Source organism: Pongo pygmaeus, chromosome 20, assembly GCF_028885625.2.
Source record: "Pongo pygmaeus isolate AG05252 chromosome 20, NHGRI_mPonPyg2-v2.0_pri, whole genome shotgun sequence".
Lineage (NCBI taxonomy): Eukaryota > Metazoa > Chordata > Mammalia > Primates > Hominidae > Pongo > Pongo pygmaeus.
This window is the reverse complement of record NC_072393.2, coordinates 4311462-4336385: the sequence shown is the minus strand read 5'-3', so window position 1 is coordinate 4336385 and position 24924 is coordinate 4311462. Positions and strand designations below refer to the sequence as shown.

General features: G+C 50.6%; 1 protein-coding gene across 2 annotated transcripts in view; it reads right to left on the bottom strand.

The window, feature by feature from the left end:
* The window catches only part of CHAF1A (chromatin assembly factor 1 subunit A), a 40330-nt gene that overhangs the window by 6293 nt on the left and 9113 nt on the right, over positions 1–24924 (bottom strand). Inside the window, exons 4-13 of one of the 2 annotated variants that reach the window (XM_063657379.1) lie at positions 18465–18521; positions 13832–14061; positions 13235–13295; positions 12756–12824; positions 8166–8392; positions 7449–7617; positions 7267–7344; positions 6409–6501; positions 4848–5103; positions 3520–3989 (exon numbers count right to left, since the gene is read on the bottom strand). In XM_063657379.1, coding sequence (XP_063513449.1) covers positions 3520–3989; positions 4848–5103; positions 6409–6501; positions 7267–7344; positions 7449–7617; positions 8166–8392; positions 12756–12824; positions 13235–13295; positions 13832–14061; positions 18465–18521 — 1710 coding nt within the window. Of the gene's footprint in view, positions 1–3519; positions 3990–4847; positions 5104–6408; positions 6502–7266; positions 7348–7448; positions 7618–8165; positions 8393–12755; positions 12825–13234; positions 13296–13831; positions 14062–18464; positions 18522–24924 lie in introns of both variants that reach the window. The other variant, XM_054462952.2, reaches the window with a different exon arrangement.

Genomic DNA, 24924 nt, shown 5'->3' with positions numbered 1-24924 from the left:
ACCACTGCCATCCATTAGCAGGTGAGATGCTGTGTTTTGCTGACTCCAAGGCCCACCCAACCTCTCTGACCCACTCTAGTTAAACTGGGTGCACCCCTCTTTCCTCGTGGTTAGAGATGATAACCAGGCACTCACTGCCCCCGAAGCACAGTAACTCATGTGGTGCTGGGCACATGGGGCTCAGGGCGCCATTTTCTGGGTGGGGAAACGTGGGTTCCACATGTTGACAGGGAGCAAGAGCAGTGTTTGGGAGGACCGGGGACAGGGCACTGCATCCCAACTGGGAGAGGCAGCTGCTGCATCAAATCAGTGGAGAGGGGTGGGGAAGGAGGCCGTCCAGGGCCTGGACTACTGTGTGGAGCATGAGGAGACCCCGAAGGAACATCTGAGGGACACAGGAGTTCCCAAGGGAGGGCTGATCCGCAAAGGCCCTGGAAAACTGCTTGCATAGTGACACAACCAGATAGTACCTTCCCACCCCGATCATTTTCAGGCTGGGGAGCTCCGGTTCCCTCTAAAGCTGTTCAGGTGACCAGGGAAAGGCACTGCTTACACAGGCCTTGAACAAAGAATGCGTCCAGCAAAGCTCTGTGTGGGGGACTCCTGCGGCCCCAGCTCACAACGCACTGAGCTCCCCACGGCGCCAAGCCGCCTCCACAGAGCCAGGGGAGCTATGCACATGACACACTGTACAGGGACAGAGGCTCTAGGGAGTGCCAGGAACAGTTTCAGTCGTAGCCCTGGACCCTTTGGGATGTTATGATGGCCCCTCCTGCTGTGACAGCTAAGGGAGGTTCACAGCATATCAAGGCCTATGGCTGTGTGCTGGCAGCAGGGAGATGGCTGAGCATCATCTCAGGAGCCATTTCTCTTGCCTCCCTGCCCCTAACGACCACCTTTTCTTTTCTTTCGGGGGACTAGAGTCTTGCTGTGTTGCCCAGGCTAGAGTACAATGGTGTGGTCTCGGCTCACTGCAACCTCCACCTCCTGGGTTCAAGCGATTCTCCTGCCTCAGCCTCTCGAGTAGCTGAGATTACAGGCGCCTGCCACTATGTCCAGCTAATTTTTGTATTTTTAGTAGAGACAGGGTTTCACCATGTTGGCCAGGATGGTCTCGAACTCCTGACTTCAGGTGATCTGCCCGCCTTGGCCTCCCAAAGTGCTGGGATTATAGGCGTGAGCCACTGTGCCTGGCCAACGACCACCTTTAACATCAGAGAAGAGGATGCAAGCTGGGGCCGGGGGTTATCCATTGTCTTGCTCCTTGTCCCAAGTCTCTGAAAACTTGTAACTCCATCAGATCGTGGCCTCGAAGGAAAGCCCAAGGTTCACAGGGACAGATAGATCTGCGTTAAGTGTAGATATTAGAAATCAAACTCAGGGAGCCAGGCACAGTGGCTCATACCTATAATCTCAGTACTTTGGGAGGCAAAGGCAGGGGGACTGCTTAAGCCCAGGAGTTGGGGACCAGCCTGGGCAACATGGTGAAACCCTGTTTCTACAGAAAATTAGCTGGGTGTGGTGGCATGCACCTGTAGTCCCTCCTCTCAGCTACTCAGGAGGCTAAGGTGGAAGGATCGCCTGAGCCTGGGGAGGTCAAGGCTGCAGTGAGTGGTGATCACGCCACTGCACTACAGACTAGGCAACAGAGTAAGACCCCTGACTCAAAAAAAGGCCGAGACAGGCATGGTGGCTCACGCCTGTAATCACAGCACTTTGGAAGGCTAAGGCGGGCGGATCATGAGGTCAGGAGATTGAGATCACGGTAAAACCTCGTCTCTACTAAAAATACAAAAAATTAGCTGGGCGTGGTGGCGGGCACGTGTAGTCCCAGCTACTCGGGAGGCTGAGCCAGGAGAATGGCGTGAACTCGGGAGGCAGAGCTTGCAGTGAGCCGAGATCACACCACTGCACTCCAGCCCGGGCGACAGAGCGAGACTGTCACAAAAACAAAAACAAAAACAAAAACAAAAAAAAACCAACAACAACAACAACAAAAACTCACTTCCGAACACTGTGTGGTAAAGACAAAAAGTATGCAATGAACGTTAATAAAGCCGATCTATGGCCGGGGTGGGTGCCAGGGGCCACTAGCTCTCTGGGCATGAGTTTCTTAAGACCAAGCAGTGCCCCCATCACGCACCCCACAGCTCCAGGCATTTGTGCCTCCGAGGCACCCATAAGGCTGGAATCACACAGCCATTCACCCTTACAGGCTCCTGTCTGTGCCTTACACCGGGCGGTGTTCTGCATATACCTGTGTCTGAGAGACCAATCAGAGTGCCTGGAGCACAGTAAGTGCTTAATAACTGTGCTTGAATGCAAAATTCAAGAACCGTTGAACAAAAATAAAAATGCTACCACATGGGATATTATTCAGTGTGGAAAAAAAAATGAGCTATCAAGCCATGAACAGACATGGAGGAACAGTCAATGCATACTGCCAAGTCAAAGGAGCCACACGCGATGTGATTTCAGCTACAGGGCAATGTGGAAAAGGCCGATCCACGGAGATAGAGAGGTTGGTGATTTCCAGGGGATTGGACAGGCAGAGCACAGGGGCCTTTCAGCGGGGAGAGGCCTCTTTGTTTAGAACAATAAAGGTAGACGCACAGCACCCAACATTCATTCAAATCACAGAACCCTCAACACCAGCAACAAACCCTAGTGGTGGTGATAAATCAACGAAGGTGCATTTTATGTATTTTTAGAGACAGGGTCTTGCTCTGTCGCCCAGGTTGCAGTACAGTGGCATGATCATAGCTCACTGCAGCCTCAATCTCCTAGGCTCCAGCAATCCTCCCACCTTAGCCTCCTGAGTAGCTGAGACTACAGGTGCACGCCACCGCTTGGCTAATTTAAAAATTTTTTCTTATAGAGATGGGGTTTTGCCATGTTGCCCAGGCTGGTCTCCAACTCCCAGGCTCAAGTGATTCTCCCGCCTCGGCCTCCCAAAGTGCTGGGACTACAGGCGTGAGCTACAGTGCCTGGCCTGAGGTGCACTGATTGTAACCAATGCACCATTCTGGAAGGTGATGTTGGGTGGCTTGGCTTGGCTTTGGGGAAGGAGGTGTATAGGAACATTCTGTACCTTCCAATCGATTTTGCTGTGACCCTAAAACTGCTCTAAGAGTAAAGTTATTTAAAAAACACAAAAACACCAGGTGAGGTGGCTCACGCCTGTAATCCCACCACTTTGGGAGGACAAGCAGATGGATCATGAGGTCAGGAGTTCGAGACCAGCCTGACCAAAATGGTGAAACCCTGTCTCTACCAAAAATACAAAAATTAGCCAGGCGTGGTGGCCACACCTGTAATCCCAGCTACTCAGGAGGCTAAGGCAGGAGAATCACTTGAACCCAGGAGGGAGGAGGTTGCAGTGAGCTGAGATCGCGCCACTGCACTCCAGCCTGGGCGACAGAGCAGGACTCCGCCTCAAAAAAAACAGAACAAAACAACAAAAAACAAACAAAAAAAGAAAAGCCCTGCAGAGGCCCCCACCTGCCCACCCCGCCTCACCTGGCCGTCGTGCCTGCGCTTCTTCATGAATTGGGTGATGCACATGCTGCCCGCTGACTTCCTCTTCAGCGAGACGGGAGTGCTCTGGCTGGGCCCCATGGAGGGGACGCTGCCACTGTCCTCTTTGGGGGCCGAGGGCACCGAGGTCACGTAGCTCCACTGGCAAGGTACAGGCAGGTGCTCCTGCTGGAAGCTCTGCAGCACCTGCGGGTGCACGTACCAGCACATCCTGAAGTCGGGCCGCTTCTCGTACACTGAGTTCTCGGAAATGAGCCGCTTGAGCCGGGACTTGGAGGGGATGACGGCATCCTCGCTGGGAGTAGGGGTGTGCAGGTAGGTGGTGGAGGGGCTCCGCGGGCTGCCGGTGTGGTTGCTGAGCAGTCCCCGGCGGCAGTGCTCCTGGAACTCCCGGATGATGACCTTGCTCCCGTTCACGTTGCCGTGCAGGAGCGGCAGCAGCTGGGCCAGGACTGGCAGGAGGGAACATGCGTGGGCATGAGGCTTGGGGAGCCACCCATCACCACAAGCCAAAAAACAAAACACACACACAGCTCATTGCCATTGAGGCTCAGGGCATGGCCAGCTTCGGGTATAGGTGGCCTCATCAGGGTGGTTTTAAGACAGGGCAGCAACCACGCACCTGCCCAGAAGTGAGCCTTGGCCAGGCATGTGTGTTGCCAGGGCTGACTTCAAATGCCTGCTGTTCCTACCTAAATGACTGCCCTGCTCTCCTTGTGTGCCATGGTTCCTCCCCAGTTTTTTGAGTGTTTTTTTTTCAGACAGGGTCTTGCTCTGTCACCCAGGCTGGAGTGCAGTGGCAGGATCATGGCTCACTATAGTCTGAAACTCCTAGGCTCAAGCAATCCTCCCACCTCAGCCTCTTGAGTAGCTAAGATCACAGGTGCGTGATATCACACCCAGGTAATTTTGTATTTTCTGCAGAGATGGGGTTTTGCCATGTTGCCCAGGCTGGTGTCGAAGCACTAGGCTCAAGCGATCCTCCCACCTTGGCCTCCCAAAGTGCTGGAATCACAGGCGTGAGCCACTGTGCCCGGCCCCTCCCTGGCTTTTGAGAAAGCACAGCCCCCACTCCAGCACTCTCTGTGCCTGTGTCCTGGTTGATAAAACAAGCCAATTAAGGGACCTGCCTCGTTCTGCTGCTAGGGACATCATCGAACGTACGGATGTGTACAGGAAAAGGGCTGGCCTCTGTTATTTGTGGAAAGAACATTTGCAAGATGGACCCACTAGCCTGTGACTCTTGCCCTCAGCCCTGGAATTAGCTGGGCCCAGGAACAGGTGGGTGGCCTGGCCCCGCCCACACTCACTCTGCTCATCTCTCCTCTCCCGCTTGGAGGCCTTGGGCATCTGCTCCTCCTGGGCGGGCAGGGTCTCCAGGAAGCAGGCTGCGAACTGTTGCAGTACCTTCAGGTCATCGCCTGCGCAGTCTCTGTCAGCCGCCCACACGCAGCCGATCTTCACAGGTTGCAGGACGCGAAAGCGCTTCCCCTTAGCCAGGAACTCGTCCCACTCCTTGGCCTTCAGTTTCTGGCGGACCTTATGGTTCTCAGGGTCGGCACACTCCTTGTGGGTTAGAAAGCAGAAGTTTATTTAGGGTTTTTGCTCCCCTATGCCCGGGCACTCTTTTGAGGATCCAGTCTCCAGCCGGCTGGGGGGCAAGAGGAAAGGATAGGGGCGCAAAACTTCCCACAGTGTCAGGGCCAGGGCAGAGCACACCATGCGCTGGCTGCCCCTCTTCCAGATGGAGTAATTCACACCTGGTCTCCTTTGGGAGCGTCACATGTTTCTGAACTCACCCATAAGGCCTCTTTTAACACTCCTCTGAATTTTCTGGTGAATGTGTGATCGTGGAGCCGTTTAACAGGGTTGGGTGTCTACCCACATGGCCCAGGCATCTGGCAGACACATGCAGGGCCTGAGACCATTCTCTGACTGACAGTTCAGGCCTCGGTGGTCAGATATGCACAAGGAATGCCTAGGCCTCCAGTCCAACCATGAGACAGTCCCACCAAATCCCCACTTCCCAAACGACAGGCCTTCAAAACAAAACAGGCCCAAAAACAACTTGCTTGAAAGTAAGTTCCTGCCGGGCTCAGTGGCTCACGCCTGTAATCCCAGCACTTTGGGAGGCCGAGGTGGGTGGATCACCGGAGGTCAGGAGTTCAAGACCAACCTGGCCAACATAATGAAATCCCGTCTCTACTAAAAATACAAAAATTAGCCAGGTGTGGTGGCATGCGCCTGTAATCCCAGCTACTCGAGAGGCCGAGGCAGGAGAATTGCTTGAACCCAGGAGGCAGAGGTTGCAATGAGCCAACACCGGGCCATCGTACTCCAGCCTGGGTAACAGAATGAGACTCTGTCTCAAGAAAAAAAAAAAAGAAAGATCCACAACCTTACAGAATCTGGAAAGGGGTGGCAGGCAGGTTCGCCTGCAGAGATGTGGGCAATCTTCTGGAGAGATAGGGAAGTCCTGTTTCATTTCGGGCGGTGGTTGCCCACATTCACTTGATTGTTATGTCATCAAACTCAACAGTTACAATGCACACGTCTTGCTGCATGCTGACTGTATGTCAGCTCGGGTGGTTTCCAGCCTTCTAACCCACAGACCATGGCCATGCTCCCTCACCAGGGTGTCTGCTCCTACGGCTCCCCTCACTTGCAAGTTCCTCCTACGTCTGCCACCCTCCCAGGTAATACCAAGTTCAGGCCCAGCTGTTCCCACGAGTGAGCATGCACGCTTGAAATGCAGTCCAAATCTCGTATGGCTGGGCTGGGACCCCCGTCACCCTCCCAGGTCAAGCCACTGAGCACCAGTCCGGAAATGAACTTATGCTGAGCCAGTGACCTCCCCCTTCACTCCCTCACCTCTGTCACACCTTCGTCCTCAGACAGGTACCCGTGGGGCACAAAGAAACCATCATCCTCATCTTCATCCTCTCCCATGTCGTCATCATCATCCTCAAAAGGAGAAAAAAAAAAAAAAAGAGTTCATCAGATAGAAAAGCAGAGTGTGTGCCTTATTAAAAACAAAGTAGGCCAGGCACAGTGGCTCACACCTCTAATCCCAGCACTTTGGGAGGCTGAGGTGGGCAGATCATCTGAAGTCAGGAGTTTGAGACCAGCCTGGCCAACATGGTAAAATCCTGTCTCTACTAAAAATACAAATCTTGGCTGGGCGTGGTGGCACGCACCTGTGATCCCAGCTACTCTGGAGGCTGGGGCAGGACTATCACTTCAGCCTGGGAGGCAGAGGTTGCAGTGAGCCGAAATCGTGCCACTGCACCCCAGCCTGAGTGATAGAGTGAGACTCCCTCTTAAAGAAACAAAAAAATGTAAAGCTGTGAACATCTGCTTTGCATGGCCTCCCGACAGACACGGTGAGCATCGGCAGAAAGCCCACTAGGTCACAGCAGCTGGGCAGTCAGGAGGAAACGGTGTGCAGCAGGCCGGCAGGAGGCAAGAAGGGGCTGTGGGGCCACAGTGCAGATGCGGACGGGCTCCCATCCCCAGCAGCCACCTGGGCGAGTGTTGCCAGATGAGATTTTTTGAGAGAAGCTGGAAGTCTCGATGTTGAGGTGTGTTCAGGTTTCAGACCACACAGCAGGTCAAACACCAGCTGTCAGTGAGTAAACACAGCTGGGCTGCGTCCTTAGCCCCTCACTGTGGGACAGGGACTCAAACACAAGCCGTCTTTGAGTGAAGACAGCTGGGGCACATCCTTACCCCCTCACTGTGGGACAGGGACTCCCCAGGCTCCTCTTCTTCCCACTCCTCATCACTGTCCACCTCATAGTCCAGGAGCTTCTGAGAAAAGAAACACATGGGACTCACAACTGCCTTTGGGGCTGGAAGAAAGGGGCAGAGTGAGGAGGTGCGGGGACGGAGGCACTCTGGGGCTGGCTCACCGTGTCCTGGGCCCAGGGGTCTCGCGCGCGGATGAGTGCCGTCTTCTTATTCCAGGTACCCCAGTAGGCCGGCCGGTGGTTCTCACAGAACTGCAGGAGCTTCATCCTGCCAAACTTCCTCCTCTCGGGAACGCCGTCGCCCTTCCCACGCTCCACGATGACGACATCACTGAGAAGGAAAACCCCAGGCTCAGGATCACGCCACCTTACAGACCTGCTCACAAACCTCCTGGGAACCTCCCTGTGAAGCTGGCTAACAATTCTAGAAAGATGGGCATTTGTTAAAAAGCAGCACTGCCTGTCCCCAAAGAAAGGTCAGGAACATGGACTGAAGGGACAGATGGAGGAGGGTGCAGCCTGCAGGGAGAGAGGGAGGATGGCTGCCCAGGTGCAGCCCCAGAGCATTTTTAGCAAGGGAGGTTCTTTGGAACGAGGAGATTTGCAAGAGCGGGGTGTTGGGGGGTATCCTTCACTGGAGACCAGCAGGGAAATAAGATTCCTCCACAAGGAGCTGGGAAGACAAGGAGAGGAAGACTTCAGGAGCTTACAGGAAGGCCAGATGGAGAGAGGCCTGAGCCAGCACTGAAGCCCAGGGCCTGAGGGCACTAGGAGGCAAGCAACAGAAGGACCCAGAGCTCCCACCCCAGGGACCCCAGGGTCAGCATGCTGGCCTACAGTATCACTAGTGGGTGAAGGCCGACCTCCTCAGGCTCTGACCTGTTAAAAATATCTGCATTCCGGGTGGAAACGTGGGTGGGTCCGGACCTCAGGGGCTGCCGGCCTTTGAGGTCTTTCAAGAAGGAGAACTCGCCGCTCTGCTGCTGGAGGAGCTGGTCTAGCTGACTGCAGAGGTCTGGATGGAAAGCGGTCCGACGCCGAGGGGCCAGGACCATATGCTCTTTAATTTCAAAGGGGGCAAACTTCCCACAGGAGCCGGCCAGGGTCTGAAATCAAGAAGAGACCTGATGGGGTCTTCAAGCAATGGGAGAAAGGAGGCACCATGGACGCACACAGCAGGGTGCTGGTGGGATTCATCCAGGCTAAGGCCAAGGCAGACTCAAAAGCCCAGGCACTGTGTGGGTCCACAGAGCCGAGTTTCCAGAGCTACACGGCAGAGGGCAGATTGGCAGTCTCAAGGGCCGGCGGTGGGGGGACAGACTACAAGGGAGCTGTTTTGAGTGATGGAAATAGGGTTTATCTTCATTATGGTTAGCTGGCCCTGTAATCTGTCAACACAAATGTCCTGAAAAGAGTGTATTTTATTGGATGTAAATTATATCTCAACAAACCTCACTTTAAAAAAAAAAAAAAAAAAAAAAAAGGCCGGGGGCAGTGGCTCATGCCTGTAATCCCACCACTTTGGGAGGCCAAGGAGGGCGGAACACCTGAGGTCAGGAGTTCCAGACCAGCCTGCCCAACATGGTGAAACCCCATCTCTACTAAAAACAAAAATTAGGCCGGGCGTGGTGGCTCATGCCTGTAATCCCAGCACTTTGGGAGGCCGAGGCGGGTGGATCATGAGGTCAGAAGTTAGAGACCAGGCTGGCCAAGATGGTGAAACTCCATCTCTACTAAAAATACAAAAATTAGGCCAGGTGCGGTGGCTCACGCCTGTAATTGTAGCGCTTTGGGAGGCCGAGGTGGGTGGATTGTCTGAGCTCAGGACTTCGAGACCAGCCTGGGCAACACAGTGAAACCTGGTCTCTACTAAAATACAAAAAATTAGCCGGGCATGGTGGCATGCATCTGTAGTCCCAGTTACTTCAGAGCCTGAGGCAGGAGAATTGCTTGAACCTGGGAGGCAGAGGTTGCAGTGAGCCGAGATCGTGCCACTGCACTCCAGCCTGGGGGATAGAGCGAGACTCCATCTCAAAAACAAAACAAAACAAAAATTAGCTTGGCATGGTGGTGGGCACCTGTAGTCCCAGCTACTCAGGAGGCTGAGGCAGGAGAATCGTTTGGAACCGGGAGGCAGAGGTTGCACTGAGCCCAGATCACGCCACTGTACTCTAGCCTAGACAACGGTGCAAGACTCCTTTTCAAAAAAAAAAAAAGACAGGGTCTTTTTTTTTTGAAAGATCACAACTCCTCTCTTTTTTTTCTAAGATGGAGTCTCGCTTCATTGCGCAGCCTGGAGTACAGTGGTGCCATCTCGGCTCACTGCAACCTCTGCCTCCTGGGTTCAAGTGATTCTCCTGCCTCAGCCTCATGAGCAGCTGGGATTACAGACGCCTACCACCAAGCCCGGCTAATTTTTGTATTTTTAGTAGAGACACCTTGTTGGCCAGGCTGGTCTCAAACTCCTGACTTCAGGTGATCCACCCGCCTTGGCCTCCCCAAGTGCTGAGATTACAGGCATAAGCCACCGCACCTGGCCAAAAGGAGAAATTTCAGTATAATGAAAGACACTGTAGCTGGGTGCGGTGGCTCACACCTGTAATCCCAGCACTTTGGGAGGCCGAGGTAGGCGGATCACCTGAGGTCAGGAGTTCAAGACGAGCCTGACCAACATGGAGAAACCCCGTCTCTACTAAAAATACAAAATTAGCTGGGCGTGGTGGCACATGCCTGTAATCTCAGCTACTTGGGAGGCTGAGGCAAGAGAATCATTTGAACCCAGGAGGCAGAGGTTGTGGTGAGCTGAGATCATGCCACTGCACTCCAGCCTGGGCAACAAGAGCAAAACTTTGTCTCAAAACAAACAAACAAACAAAAAACAACAATACCGGGCACGGTGGCTCACACCTGTAATCCCAGCCCTTTGGGAGGCCGAGGCAGGCAGATCACGAGGTCAGGAGATCGAGACCATCCTGGCTAACATGGTGCAAACCCCGTCTCTACTAAAAATACAAAAAACTAGCCGGGTGTGGTGGCAGACGCCTGTAGTCCCAGCTACTTGGGAGGCTGAGGCAGGAGAATGGTGTGAACCCGGGAGGCGGAGCTTGCAGTGAGCCGAGATGGCACCACTGCACTCCAGCCTCAGCAACAGAGCGAGACTCCGTCTCAAAAAAAAAAAAAAAAAAGACTGTAAACAAAGACATAACAGGCTGAGACGAAATATCACAGAGGATGAAATACTAGACTATGTTAAAAAAAACTTACAGATCAGGCAAAGAAAAAAAAAGAAAATCCTGTAGAAAAATAGGTAAAAAAATAGGAATTGGCAAGTCATAGAAGAACTAAAATGGCAAACGAACAGAAAAAGAGGCTCAACTGCACCAAGAGTCAAGTAAAAATGGAAAGTAAAACAATATCAATTTTTTTAAATCCATCAGACTGGCAAAGTTAAAAGAAAACTAATCCCATAAAAATTGCAGTGATAGCAGAGAATGGGGTGGAAATTTCCACACATCGCTGGGAATGTACATCTGAGTTTCCCATCTGGCACGCACTCTGGCCATGGCTCATGACGCTTCAGCAATATGCTATTTCGTCCTAGAGGTGTACTCATGCTTACTTGGCTGTCCCAGAGGAATGCATGTGTGCAGAGAAACATGCGCAGGGACCCCCCCCCACACCACCGAGGGGCAAACAGGTTGAGATAGTGGCAGGCTCTGTGGCTCATGCCTGTGATCCTAGCACGGTGGGTGGCCAAAGCGAGAGAAATGCTTGAGACCAGGAGGTCGAGACCAGCCCTGGCAACACAGTGAGACCCAGTCTCTACTAAAAATAAAATTAGGGAGGCTGAGATGGGCAGATCATCTGAGGTCAGGAGTTCAAGACCAGCCTGGCCAATATGGTGAAACCCTGTCTCTACTAAAAACACAAAAAATTAGCTGGGCGTGGTGGCAGGCACCTGCAATCCCAGCTACTCGGGAGGCTGAGGTAGAAGAATTGCTTGAACCCGGGAGACAAAGGTTAGAGTGAGCCGAGAGATGGCGCCACTGCTCTCCAGCATGGGTGACAGAGCAATACTCTGTTTCTAAATAAATAAATAATTTTTGTAAAAAAAGAGAAACCATATCATTGCATTATGAAGTATTATGCGGCAGTGAAAATACATGATGTGGATCTCTGGCTGTCGCGATAGGATGTGTAGGTACAACAATGTCACATTGTGCACCTTCAGGATATACAATTGCTATCAAATGTCTCAACATACAAATAAAAGGACAGGCCAGGTGCAGGGACTCACACCTGTAATCCAAGTGCTTTGAGAGGCCAAGGTTTGGAGGATCATTTGAAGCCAGGTCGTCGAGACCAGCCTGGGCAACATAGCAAAACCCAGTCTCTACAAAAAAAATTTAAAAATTAGGCCAGGCACGGTGGCTCACGCCTGTAATCCCAGCACTTCGGGAGGCTGAGGCGGGCGGATCACCTGAGGTCAGGAGTTCAAGACCAGCCTAGCCAACATGGTAAAACCCAGTCTGTACTAAAAATACAAAAATTAGCCAGGTGTGGTAGCGTGTGCCTGTAATCCCAGCTACCTGGGAGGCTGAGGCAGAAGAATCACTGGAACCCGGGAGGTGGACATTGCAGTGAGCTGAGATCGCACCACTGTACTCCAGCCTCGGTAACAGAGTGAGACTCCATCTCAAAAAAAATAAAAATAAAAAATTAGCCAGGCGTGGTGGCACATGCCTGTAGTCCCAGCTACTCGGGAAGGCTGAGGTGACAGGATCACTGGAGCCTGAGAGGTCAAGGCTGTGGTGAGCTGTGATTGTGCAACTGCACTCCAGCCTGGGTGACAGTGAGACCGTGCCTCAAAATATAAAGGCCAGATACATTAAAAAGAATGAAATACATCTAAATGTGGCGACATGGCACAAATCTGAGATAGCTAAGTACACATGTGTATAAACACAGTGAGTGGAGCAGGGAAAGGCACTGAAGGACCCCTAACATTGGAGATGGGCTCCCTCTGGGTGAAGGGGAAGGAGGGCTGCGGTTTCCATGCACAGATGGTGGCTCAGAAGGTCTGAGATGCCAGGTGACCAACGCCAGGCAGGGAAAGTAAACCTTTGTGAATTCTACTGTTGTTTTACAGCCAAACGTGCTCCCTTAAGCGTAAGTTTCCCAAGGGTAAAAACATGGTGAATTTCTCTTACGCCTAACACAAAATTATTCATGAAGTAACCTCTGAAAACAGCACTGTTTAACCAGATATGCCACTTTTTACCTCTTTTGGACAAAGCGAACGACAAAATATTGAGCCTCAAGACTTTACCAGAAATGGAAGTGCCCTAGGTCACCGCAGGCTCCCTCCCTCCTAATGAGAGAAGCTGGCTGGGGAGAGACCCTTTCATTTTCAGAAAGGAAAAGTCTAGCAGAGCTGAAACCCAAAAGCAAAGGCAGCTGGCTGCTCACCTTGGGGGCCTGTGGAGTCTTTGGTTTCTGGAAGAACCTCGTGATTTCGGCCTTCTCTGCTTTAATGCGCTGTGATGTTAAGAGATGGTGATGAGAAAGAGGAGAGGAAGAGGAACAGCACGTGTTGCGAAACATGCAAAGGCCCCCAGAACTGAACGTTAAGCATTTTAGCTTGAAGGCACTACTGTGATTTTCAGCTCTCAAAACCCACGGACCCGCAACCGAGCCAGCTAATCTCAAAATGTCCAAGTCGCCCTTGTGGGTAGAAGTGCCAGGATTGCGGGGCTAGTAGGCATGTGACAGCCAGCACTGAGAAGAAGCAACAAGAACGCATCTAGACAGACTCGCCCTCCCTGTGGGCGCCATTTGGTTTCCCCAAACCAAGAGAATATTAGGTGACAGCTGTGGCAAGAATTCCACTTTGGGCATCTGCTTCTCCAACGGGCTGGGATGGGGAAGCTCTGTGGGAAACGCTCTACCTTCTCTTCTTCTCTTAACCGTTTCTCTTCTTCCTTTTTCCTTTTTTCCTCAAGTTTAGCCCTGTGAGACAGCAAATGACATTTCAGCCGACTCTGCTTTGGCTCTGGAAGGGACCGCAGCACTCAACTGTTAGTATATGGCAAGTATTTCATTTTACATTAAATGAATATAAGTTATTTTCATGTCTAGTATAAGGCTTTTACATAGCCTTCACAATAAAAATGGAAAAGAGTCAATAAAATTCTTCCTGTGACTAGAATATATATAAAAAACTTTAGCCAGTCAGAGCACAATTAGCACAGACAAAACCCACAATCCTGCAATGCAAATGCCTAAGTTGGTTGGGAACTGGAAGGATGGTCACAGCACAGACAAGGGGCCCAGGGTGAGTTGGACGTGGGGGAGCACTAAAGAGCAGGGAGCTGCTTTCCACCACTCCCACATCAGGTCCCCACAGGCACCTCACGCAAGAGAAATGGGAAGGAACTGAAGGGAGCCGCCATGTGCCTGTGAAGTGGAAAGGCCCCATCAGAGTGGCCAGGAGCGGAATCCAGCAGCAGGGAGGCGGGCCCAGCACGGCCTCCGAGGACACTCACTCCAGGGCTTCCTGTCTCTCCTTGCGCCGCTCCTCCTTGAGCCGCTGCTTCTCCGCCTTCTCCTTCTCATCCTTCTCCCGCTTCTCCCGCCTCTCCTTTTCCTTCAGCTCCTTCTCTTCCTCCTTCTTCTTCTTGGCCTCCTCCTTGGCCCGCTTGGCCTCCTCTTTCAGCTTCTCCTTTTCTTCCCTTTCTGCACGTAACTTGAGCTTCTTGCCCAGACGCTCCTGATCCTACAAGACAGTGTGGCAAGTGACAGGTGGCCCTCCCTCCAACTCCCAGGAGGAAACTCGGTTAACAGCATGGAGGACAGCAGGGCCTGGACGGGATGAACAGAATTGAGGGACCAAGGCTAGGCATGGTGGCTCACGCCTGTAATTCCAGCACTTTGGGAGGCTGAGGTGGGTAGATCACCTGAGGTCAGGAGTTTGAGACCAGCCTGGTCAACAGGGTGAGACCCTGTCTCTACTAAAAATACAAAAATTGGCTGGGCGTGGTGGTTCACGCCTGTAATCCCAGCACTCTGGGAGGCCGAGGCAAGTGGATCACCTGAGGTCAGGAGTGCGAGACCAGCCTAGCCAAGATGGTGAAACCCCATCTCTACTAAAAATATAAAAAAAAAAATTAGCCAGGCGTGGTGGGCGCCTGTAATCCCAGCTACTCGGGAGGCTGAGGCAGAAGAATTGCTTGAACCCAGGAGACGGAGGTTGCAGTGAGCCAACACGGTGCCACTGCACTCTAGCCTCGGCGACAGAGTGAGACTCCATCTTTAAAAAAAAAAAAAAATTAGCCAGGCGTGGTGGCGGGTACCCGTAGTCCCAGCTACTCAGGAGGCTGGGGCAGGAGAATCACTTGAACCAGGAGACGTAGGGTGCAGTGAGCTGAGGTCACACCACTGCACTCCAGCCTGGGCAACTAAGTGAGACTCAGTTAAAAATATAAATGAATAAATAAGAATTCAGAGACCAGCTCCAGGAGGAGCCTCCAGTCAACAACTTTACACAAAAGTGATTTTATTTTTTTTGAGACGAAGTCTACTCTGTCACCCATGGTGGAGTGCAGTGGTGCAGTCATAGCTGGCTGCAGCCTCGACCTCCCAGGCTCAAGTGATCCTCCCACCTCAGGCTCCTGAGTAGCAGGGGCTATAAGCGTGTGCCACTATACCCAGCTATTTTTCTAATTTTCCTAGAGATGGGGTTTTGCTGTGTTGCCTGGGCTGGTCTTGAACACCTGGCCTCAAACAGTCCCTCTGCCTTAGCCTCCCAAAGTGTTGGAATTCCAGGCGTGAACCCCAGCACCCAGCCACAGAAGTGATTTTCATAATCCATTATGATTCCTTCCATCATGAGAAAAATGTTAAGAATTAGCCCTGTGTCCCGGTACTTGTGGGCAATTCAATATAAGATTCATTTAAAACACAATCCTGCTGGGCTCAGGGGGCTCACACCTATAATCCCAGCACTTTGGGAGGCCGAGGCAGACAAACTGCTTGAGGCCAGGAGTTTGAAACCAGCCTGGCCAACAAGGTGAAACCCCAAGTCTTCCAAAAATACAAAAAATTTGGATGAATGTGGTGGCGCACACCTATAGTCCCAGCTACTCAGGAGTCTGAGGCACAAGGATCGCTTAAACCCACAAGGCAGTTCAAGATCACGCCACGGCACTGCAGCCTGGGTGACAGAGCAAGACTCTGTCTGAAAAACAAAACAAAAAAAAATTATTTATTTATTTGGAGATACAGTCTCATTCTAGTGCCCAGTCTGGAGGGAGTGCAGCAATGCTATCTTGGCTCACTGCAACCTCCGTCCTGGGCTCAAAGCAATCCTCCTGCCTCAGCCTCCTGAGTAGCTGGGACCACAGGCACCCGTCACCACACCTGGCTAATTTTTGTAGAGATGGAGTCTCACTATGTTCCCCAGACTGATCTTAAACTCCTGCGCTCAAGCAATCTGTCCACCTCAGCCTCCCAAAGTGCTAGGATTACAGGCATGACCCATTGCAACCAGCCCAGGAATTCTTTTTCTTTTTAGTAGAGACACTACGTTGCCCAGGCTTGTCTCAAACTCCTGGGCTCAAGAAATCCTCCCACCTTGGCCTCCCAAAGTGTGGGATTACGGGGGCGAGCCACTATGCCCAGCCTTGTTTCAAATTCTTTAAGGAAGTAACACTTCATCACTACGTTCCTCATTCCAAAGACTTGGCAGTGGCCTGGGACACTCAGTCATTACGTAATCTGAAGTTCAACGTTAAACATGCTCAGCCAGGCGCAGTGGCTCCCACCTGTAATCCCAGCACTTTGGGAGGCTGAGGCAGGTGGATTACTTGAGGTCAGGAGTTCAAGACCAGCCTGGCCAACATGGTGAAACCCCGTCTCTACTAAAAATACAAAAATTAGCTGGGCATGGTGGCACGCGCCTGTAATCTCAGCTTCTTGGGAGACCGAGGCAAGAGAATCGCTCGAACCTGGGAGGCGGAGGTTGCAGGGAGCCAAGATCACGCCGCTGCACTCCAGCATGGGAAACAGAGTGAGGCTCTGTCTCAAAATAAAAAAAAAAAACGCTCACCTGCCCGGCTCCACAGGTGCCCGCTCCTAACACTGCATGAGGACCACCTCTCATCCAATATGGGCTTCCCACATGTCTGGAGCCTGACAGGTCAGCTTTCAGTTTGGGTTAGGAGTATCTGCCCTTGTCTCTAAGGAAATATTCTAAATGTGTTCCAATACATCTCTGGTAGCTTCAACAAAAGCCACAGAGACACGGCCTGGAAGATGTCTGATGTGCATTTCCTTCCAGTGTCCTGTGTGACTGCATCTGATATACGAGACACATGAGGAAGGTGACCGTCTGGACTGAACAAGGAGACTATAAACATAACTGGGTGGAGAAGAGTCTCCCACCCTGTTGCTAAGCAGGAAATAGAAGGCTTCTAGAAACTGCAGGTGAATCAGATTTCTTCAGCGGCTGTTGGATATTTTCTCTGCTCCCCAACCTGGTGTGTGGGACTCGGAGGTTCCAATCAGCTTAAAAAGTGCTCTTGTTCCAAAGAATGAGATAAACTGTAAAAATAAAAATCAGGCCGGGCGTGGTGGCTCACACCTGTAGTCCCAGCACTTTGGGAAGCCAAGGTGGGTGGATCACCTAAGTCAGGAGTTTGAGACCAGCCTGACAAACATGGCGAAACCCTGTCTCTACTAAAAATACAAAAAATTAGCCAGGCATGGTGGCTTGTGCCTATAATCCCAGCTACTCGAGAGGCTGAGGCAGGAGAATCGCTTGAACCCGGGAGGTAGAGGCTGCAGTGAGCCGAGATTGCACCACTACACTCCAGCATGGGCAACACAGACTCCGTCTCAATTTAAAAAAAAAAGTAATAAAATAAAAATCAACCCCAAATCTGACCCACAAAAACTCAGTGTGGCCGTCAGGAAGCTCAGGAAACGCCCAGTGAACATCAGGGAGCTCAGGAAACACTCAGTAAATGCAGAGCCCATGGTCACCAGGCCCCTCCTGTGAGCTGGCACTGCATAGGCAAAGCCCAGAGGTCTTCCCTGGAGTTTTGGTTTGTTTCGGTATGACATGATGTTCAATTTCTCTAACCTTTAAGCAATAAGTAAAAAGCCCCCTGCGGCCAGGCATAGTGGCTCAGGCCTGTAATCCTAGCACTTTGGGAGGCTGAGACGGGCGGACTGCCTGAGCTCAGGAGTTTGAGACCAGCCTGGGCAACATGGTGAACCCAATCTCTACTAAAATACAAAAATAAAAATAAAAATAAAAATCAGTGAGCCGAGATCGTGCCACTGCACTCCAGTCTGGTGACAGAGCAAGACTCCACCTCAAAGACAAAACAGAACAAAAGCCCCCTGCATTGCTGTGTGGAAAATGTGGTGATGTCCCCCACAGAATAGGAGACTAAGCAGAGAGTCACTAAAGGATAGTCACCCATCAAGTGTAGAGTCTATTCAGATGTTACAGCACTTAGGAATAAGTGAAAGAGACAGGACTGGCCAGGTGCGGCGGCTCACACCTGTAATCCCAGCACTTTGGGAGACCGAGGCGGGCGGATCATGAGGTCAGGAGATCGAGACCATCCTGGCTAACATGGTGAAACCCCGTCTCTACTAAAAATACAAAAAATTAGCCAGGCGTTGTGGTGGGTGCCTGTAGTCCCAACTACTGGGGAGGCTGAGCCAGGAGAATGGCGTGAACCCGGGAGGCAGAGCTTGCAGTGAGCCGAGATCACACCACTGCACCCCAGCCTGGGTGACAGAGCGAGACTCCATCTCAAAAAAAAAAAAAAAAAAAGAGACAGGACTACAAGGAAATGGACTGGGTTTTTGGAAGGTAATTTGAAGCTACGATGGGATGCTGAACCATTAAGACAGTGCTAGTACTATTAACAAAAGCTTAGAAAAGGCCACACACAAAACCTTAGGACTCACTCAGCAAAGCAAAAAATGACACAATCTACAAACCATGAAGCCAAGTACTTAAAATGAAGCAGGAATCAAAATGATGGTCAGAGAAGGCTGGGGAAAATGTAAAAACTAGACCAAAGGAACTCCAAAGGGCTTTGCTTACTATTTAATGCAAAAAGCACAGCAGGTTAATTTTCTATTTCAGGGAAAATGTCTTACTCTTTGCAGTCTGAGCTTGTTCTTCTCTGTAGAGCCTTTGACGAATTTCTTAGTTATCTGAAACAGAAGACGTTTATCTTTAAACATGGGTTATTTCAACTGCTTCGAGAAAAAGAGAAACCTTTCCAGGTGATCAGTTTTTCCACCAACAGAACCAAAATGTCATAGTAGGGTCACAAACTCCAGTAAGTGTGCACACATGTGTGTATCTGGGATTAGATAACAAGGGAGACGATGGAGGCAGATAAAGAAATGGGTGAAGCACGCCATGCACAAGAAAAACAAGGCAAGCTCAGAAATAAAGGCAACGGACAAGGCTGGGCGCGGTGGCTCACACCTGTAATCCCAGCACTTTGGGAGGCTGAGGCAGGCGGATCACCTGAGGTCAGGAGTTCGAGACCAGCCTGGCCAACGTGGCAAAACCCCATCTCTACTAAAAATACAAAAATTAGCCAGGTGTGGTGGCGGGTGCCTGTAATCCCACCTACTCAGGAAGCTGAGGCAGAAGAATCGCTTGAACCCAGGAGAAGGAGGTTGCAGTGAGCCGAGATCGCGCCACCATACTCCTGCCTGGGCAACAGGGTGAGACTCTGTCTTAAAAAAAAAAAAAAAAAAAAAAAGTGACAGCTGGCCTGGGCGACAGGGAGAGGATGGATTTGTAGCAAATGAGAGAGGACCTGCCTGTCCAAAGGGGATGGAGCTCTTACAGGAATATAGATCCCTGTTTGCTGATCCTTCCAATTTCTCCAAGAGTAGCTATTAGGAATTTCATGTGAATTTTTTTAGGTGTTTAAAAATGGACACAGATGGGCACAGTGGCTCATGCCTGTAATCCCAGCACTTTGGGAGGTCAAGGCGGGAGGATCACTTGAGCCCAGGAGTTCAAGAGCAGCCTGGGCAATAAAGCAAGACCCTGTCTCTAAAAAAAGCTTTAAATTAGTCGGGTGTTGTGGTGCACATCTGTAGTCCTAGCTACTCAGGAGTCTGGGGTGGGAGGATCATTTGAGCCCGGGAGGTTGAGGTTGCACTGAGCTGTCCAACCTGGGTGACAGAGTGAGACTGTCTTAAAAAAAAAAAAATAAAAAGATACTAAATTAATCAAGTAAAACATGTCTCCAGGCTGGTTTCCTGTGCACCACTAATTTACATTCTGTCTAGCTCAACTCTGCTTTTTATTTTAATTTTATTTTTGAGATGGAGTCTCACTCCTGTCACAGAGGCTGGAGTGCAGTGAGTGCCACGATCTCGGCTAACTGCAACCTCCACCTCCCAAGTTCAAGCAATTCTCCTGCCTCAGCTTCTTGAGTAGCTGGGATTATAGGCGTGTGCCACCACACCTGGCTAATTCTTGTATTTTTAGTAGAGATGGGGGTTTCACCACGTTGGCCAGGCTGGTCTCGAACTCCTGACCTCAGGTGATCCACCGCCTTGGCCTCCCAAAGTGCTAGGATTACAGGCGTGAGCCACCGCGCCCAGCCAACTCTGCTTTTTAGAATGTGGAGTGAAAGCTTAAGACAAAAGGGAAACTTGCTGGGATTGTCTAGGACTTCTACATTCTAGGGCACAATATTTTCTATCACCTACCTTCAAACTGAGCACGAGCTACTAGGAATTACCAATAGGATCCATGGTGTGACTCACCATCCACCTAAATGGTCCCAGGGAGGAAGACGAACAGGGAGTCTGGACTTTGGCCTAAGCTATCTCCCACCAGGGCAGGGAATCCTGAAAACCAAACTAGTAGAAGTGAAGAGCAATGGGAAGAGAGGCTTAAGAGTGGGAAGAAATAATTCTCCGCGTTCATTGCAGACTTGCAGTGTAAGACTGAAGTTGAACTGAAAAACCAAAGGCCCATTTTCCTGGCAATGGTCTGATGGGTCAACAAAATTATGTAAGTGATTTCTTTTTTTTTTTGAGACGGAGTCTCGCTCTGTCGCCCAGGCTGGAGTGCAGTGGCGCCATCTTGGCTCACTGTAAGCTCCGCCTCCCGGGTTCAAGCGATTCTCCTGCCTCAGTCTGCCCAGTAGCTGGGACTATAGGTGCCCACCACCATGCCTGGCTAATTTTTTTGTATTTTTAGTAGAGATAGGATTTCACCGTGTTAGCCAGGATGGTCTCGATCTCCTGACCTTGTGATCCGCCTGCCTCGGCCTCCCAAAGTGCTGGGATTAAAGGCGTGAGCCACTGCGCCCGGCCAACAGTGATTTATCTGGGAAAGCTGAACCCCTGACTAGGACCTCTCACAGAATAAAAACTTCAGATGAATGAGCTCAAGACAGCCTTTCCACCTGGGTCCCACTGAGTCCTTTCTGGACTAAACCTTTCTTTAGGGAAAGGCCGAGCCATTGTGAGAAGGCTGCCTGTGTTGGCGGGAGCTCTTTCACCACCGAGATCAGGCTAGGGTGTTCAGTCTTTGCTGAGAACGTGGCAACAGAAATGCCAGCCCGAGGCAGCCTCACCAAATGCTGCAGAAAAAGCATCTGTCTCTCCAGCATCCACTCTGCCTGCCAAGGCTGTGTGCCTCACCCCCACTGAGGGATTTAACTGCAGAATATGGGAGCCGCAGCTCTCCAGGGCTGCCCTTTGTGTTCAGAGATTATAATATGGAATGTGGTCTTGGGGTGGTGGGGAACTCAGTTCCTTAGTCTTGCCCATACCTGAAGCTCAGCTGCAGAATCTCCTACCTCTTACAATGCTCCCCTCCTCTGCTGTGAGTCCAGGGATAATAGACTTGATGTGACTGGCAAGAGCCCGCTCAGTAATATCCAACAACCAAAAAAGAGCAATTACTGCTTAATTTAAAACTGGTATCTTTTTTGCTTTGCCAAACACTCAGATGGACCTTGAAGTCTGACAGAACTTTATCTTCTTGAAATTTGACCCAAGTGTTTCTAGATCTCACTCTCAAAATTCTATGCAGCGCTCCCACATTCTACCCAGCTGGAGCCCGGTCAGACAGCACCCTCAACTGCCAAAAACGTGATCCAGGATTCCAGAAGGAAGCCCAAACACAAAAACCGACAATCCCAAGGAGTCGCGACAGAGCTCACTATGTGTGGGCATGAAAATTCCTGCACCGTTTCTCAGATTATCCTCTCAGAGCCTACGGACTCTGATTTTATACTAAAGGGTATCTAATTTCTAAGCCCAGACCAGATAAGCGGCTAAAACCTAACAGCAGGGGAGCGGAGGCAGGGGGGAAAAGAGAAACCTCCAATTGGCCCAAGCATGAGAGAGTGCAAGCTGGGAAAATAAGAACACACATTGCCTTCAGCTACCAAGAGCTCGTTCTCCTTAACAGCCCAAGGCCACTTGTAGAAGGAAGCTCAAGGAAACAATCATTTTGTGAAAACCAAGCACAGAAACAGCAGAACTGAGAAGACGACTCCGTAACATACAGCATGTCCACACCATGGGCTATCACGCACCAGTTAAAAAGAGCTCCATCTTTCCATCCCAGTATAAAAAACATCTAAGACACCCTTGAGTAACAAAGACAGACATTTACAGTATATGTCCTACACAAGGAAACAAAATGATACTGGGTGTTTCCTAGAGATCTCTCTGGATATGCAGGACACAGAAAAACACAAGGTGATGATGATGATGATAATGGCAACCTCCTGGGAGAACAGAGGGCTTCAAGGTTTCCATTCTTTTTCCTTTTTCCTTTTTTTTTTTGAGACAGGGTCTGGCTGTTGCCCAGGCTGGAGCGCAGTGGTGCAATCATGACTCACCGCAAACTCTGCCTCCTTGGCTCAAGTGATCCTTCCACCTCAGCCTCCCAAGGAGCTGGGACTGCAGGTGTGCACCCCCATGCCCCACTAATTTTTGTATTTTTTGTACAGACGGAGTTTCACCATGTTGGTCAAGCTGGTTTCGAACTCCTAGGCTCAAGCAATCCTCTCACCTCGGCTTCCCAAAGTGCTGGGATTACAGGCATGATGAGCCACCGCACCTAGACCAGTATTTCTTTTAAACATGGAGAATTTATTACAAATGTAATTTCAAGTATATGGAAAGAAGTTCCAGCATCTGGGCACAGAAGCAAGCCAAAGATTCCAGTAACACAACTGCACCAACATGATCATTTGTGGAATAATCATCTCGATCACTAACAGAAGAGGCTAAATTACAAGTCTGATTGCAAACTTCAGAAATGGTTCTTTCCCACATGGTAGAAAACTCTAATACTAAAAAGGAACACTTCAGCTATTCAAAGGACCCTGGGAGTATCTAAAGGGGGATCTTTCTAAATCATTGTTTTTCCAAAGTGAGATTCTCCAGATCCTGCAGTACTAAAACAACAACAAAAACCAAAACAAACAACAACACGCCATGAAGCTCCCCGCAAAGGGACAGCAGGATCTGTATCGGAACAAACTCCCATTTTCTTTTATTTTAAAGAAGAAAAAATAAAGAAGGCAAGCCAGCCCACAAAGTACAGTGGCAATGACTGCCCTGGGACTCTCAATGCAGATTTCACTGTACCAACTCAAGAAGAACAGACCCCAGTGACAAGCACACAGATTACACGGCAGTGCAAAACAATCTGCAAGCTTCCCACCAGCTCGCCCCTGCAATCTGGAAAGAGCTGCTGGTAGGGAGGTAAAGTGCAAAAAACAGTGTATTCCCTAGAGGAACAGGGGTTGTGGGCAGGGGGTGGCTCAGACCTCACGGCAAGGAAAGGTGTTAAGAGTTAGGTACCAATTGGTCAGGCGCGGTGGCTCACACCTGTAATCCCAGCACTTTGAGAGGCCGAGGCGGGTGGATCACGAGGTCAGGAGTTCGAGACCAGCCTGTCCAACATGGTGAAACCCCATCTCCACTAAAAATACAAAAATTAGCTGGGCTTGGTGGCGCGTGCCTGTAATCCCAGCTACTCGGGAGGTTGAGACAGGAGAATTGCTTGAACCCAGGAGGCAGAGGTTGCAAGAGCCAAGATCACGCCATTGCACTCCAACCTGGGCAACAGAGTGAGATTCCGCTTCAAAAAAAATAAAAAATAAAAAAGAGTTAGGTACCAACTATGAAGCAAGCAAACCAACCAAACCAGAAATGAAGGACTCCTTAAAGGTTTGGAGATAAAGTAGGGGTTGGGGATGGAGTCTCTCCCAGCTGGGATCTCAGGGAGCCCTGCCATCAGGGCATGCGGAGGCCTCCCGGATAATCGCTTCCCTCATAGCTTCGGTGACTGACAGGCCCTCTGGGGGTGGTTGTGGCCGCTTTCTGCCATAGGCTCTGGGCCAGCCTGAAGCCTTTACCACTTGTAAATTATCTGAAAAGTTGGGATAATATTGCCTTCGAGTGCATCCCAAAACCTCGAGCCTGTGTTCAGAACAAGATCTAGCATCCTAAATGCAGAGTTTCCTAAATGTTGCACACTGGGTTCATGTGCTCAGTTGTTTTAGAAAGCGGGCAGGATTGTGTCACCCTGATGCCCAACGAGGGGACTTCCCAGTTTGCAGACTAAGCTGTGGACATGGAAACAAACTTAATGGAAACATGTACTTGTGTCCTGTTCTTTTTTTTTTTTTGAGACGGAGTTTTGTTCTTGTTACACAGGCTGGAGTGCAATGGCACGATCTCAGGTCACCGCAACCTCTGCCTCCAGGGTTCAAGCGATTCTCCCGCCTCAGCCTCTGGAGTAGCTGGGATTACAGGCGTGCACCACCACACCCAGCTAATTTTTTGTATTTTTAGTAGAGACGGGGTTTCTCCATGATGGTCAGCCTGGTCTTGAACTCTCGACCTTAGGTGATCCACCCGCCTCAGCGTCCCAAAGTGCTGGGATTACAGGTGTGAGCCACCGCGCCCAGCCATGTGTCTAGCCACCGCGCCCAGCCATGTGTCCTGTTCTTGCTAAATGGCTCACATCACAGGACAAAATTTTGCAAAGCGGCAGCAGCCTGGAAGAAATTCAAGTGATCGAATGTACACTACAGGATGGCCAAAGGGGAGAGACTTCAACTCTGATTTTGGGAGACTGAGTGGTGGCTTAGGTAGAAGCTGAAATGTGTACATGCCAGTCTGGCACATTTAGTAACTTAGAAGAGGGTACTAGGCTTAGTACCTGAGTGATAAAATAATCTGTACAACAAACCCCCACAACAAGAGTTTACCTATATAACAAACCAGCACATATGAAAAAAAAAAAAAAAGTAGAAGACTGGGGTGGTGGCTCATGCCTGTAATCCCAGCACTTTGGGAGGCCGAGGTGAGAGGATCACCTGAGGTCAGAAGTTTGAGACCAGCCTGGCCAACATGGTGAAACCCGTCTCTACTGAAAAAATACAAAAATTAGCCAGGAGTGGTGGTGGGCACCTGTAATCCCAGCTACTCAGAGGCTGAGGCAGGAAAATCACTTGAACCCAAAAGGTGGAGGTTGCAGTAGGCTGAGACTATGCCACTGCACTCCAGCCTGGGCGACAGGGTGAGACCATGTCTCAAAAAAAAAAAA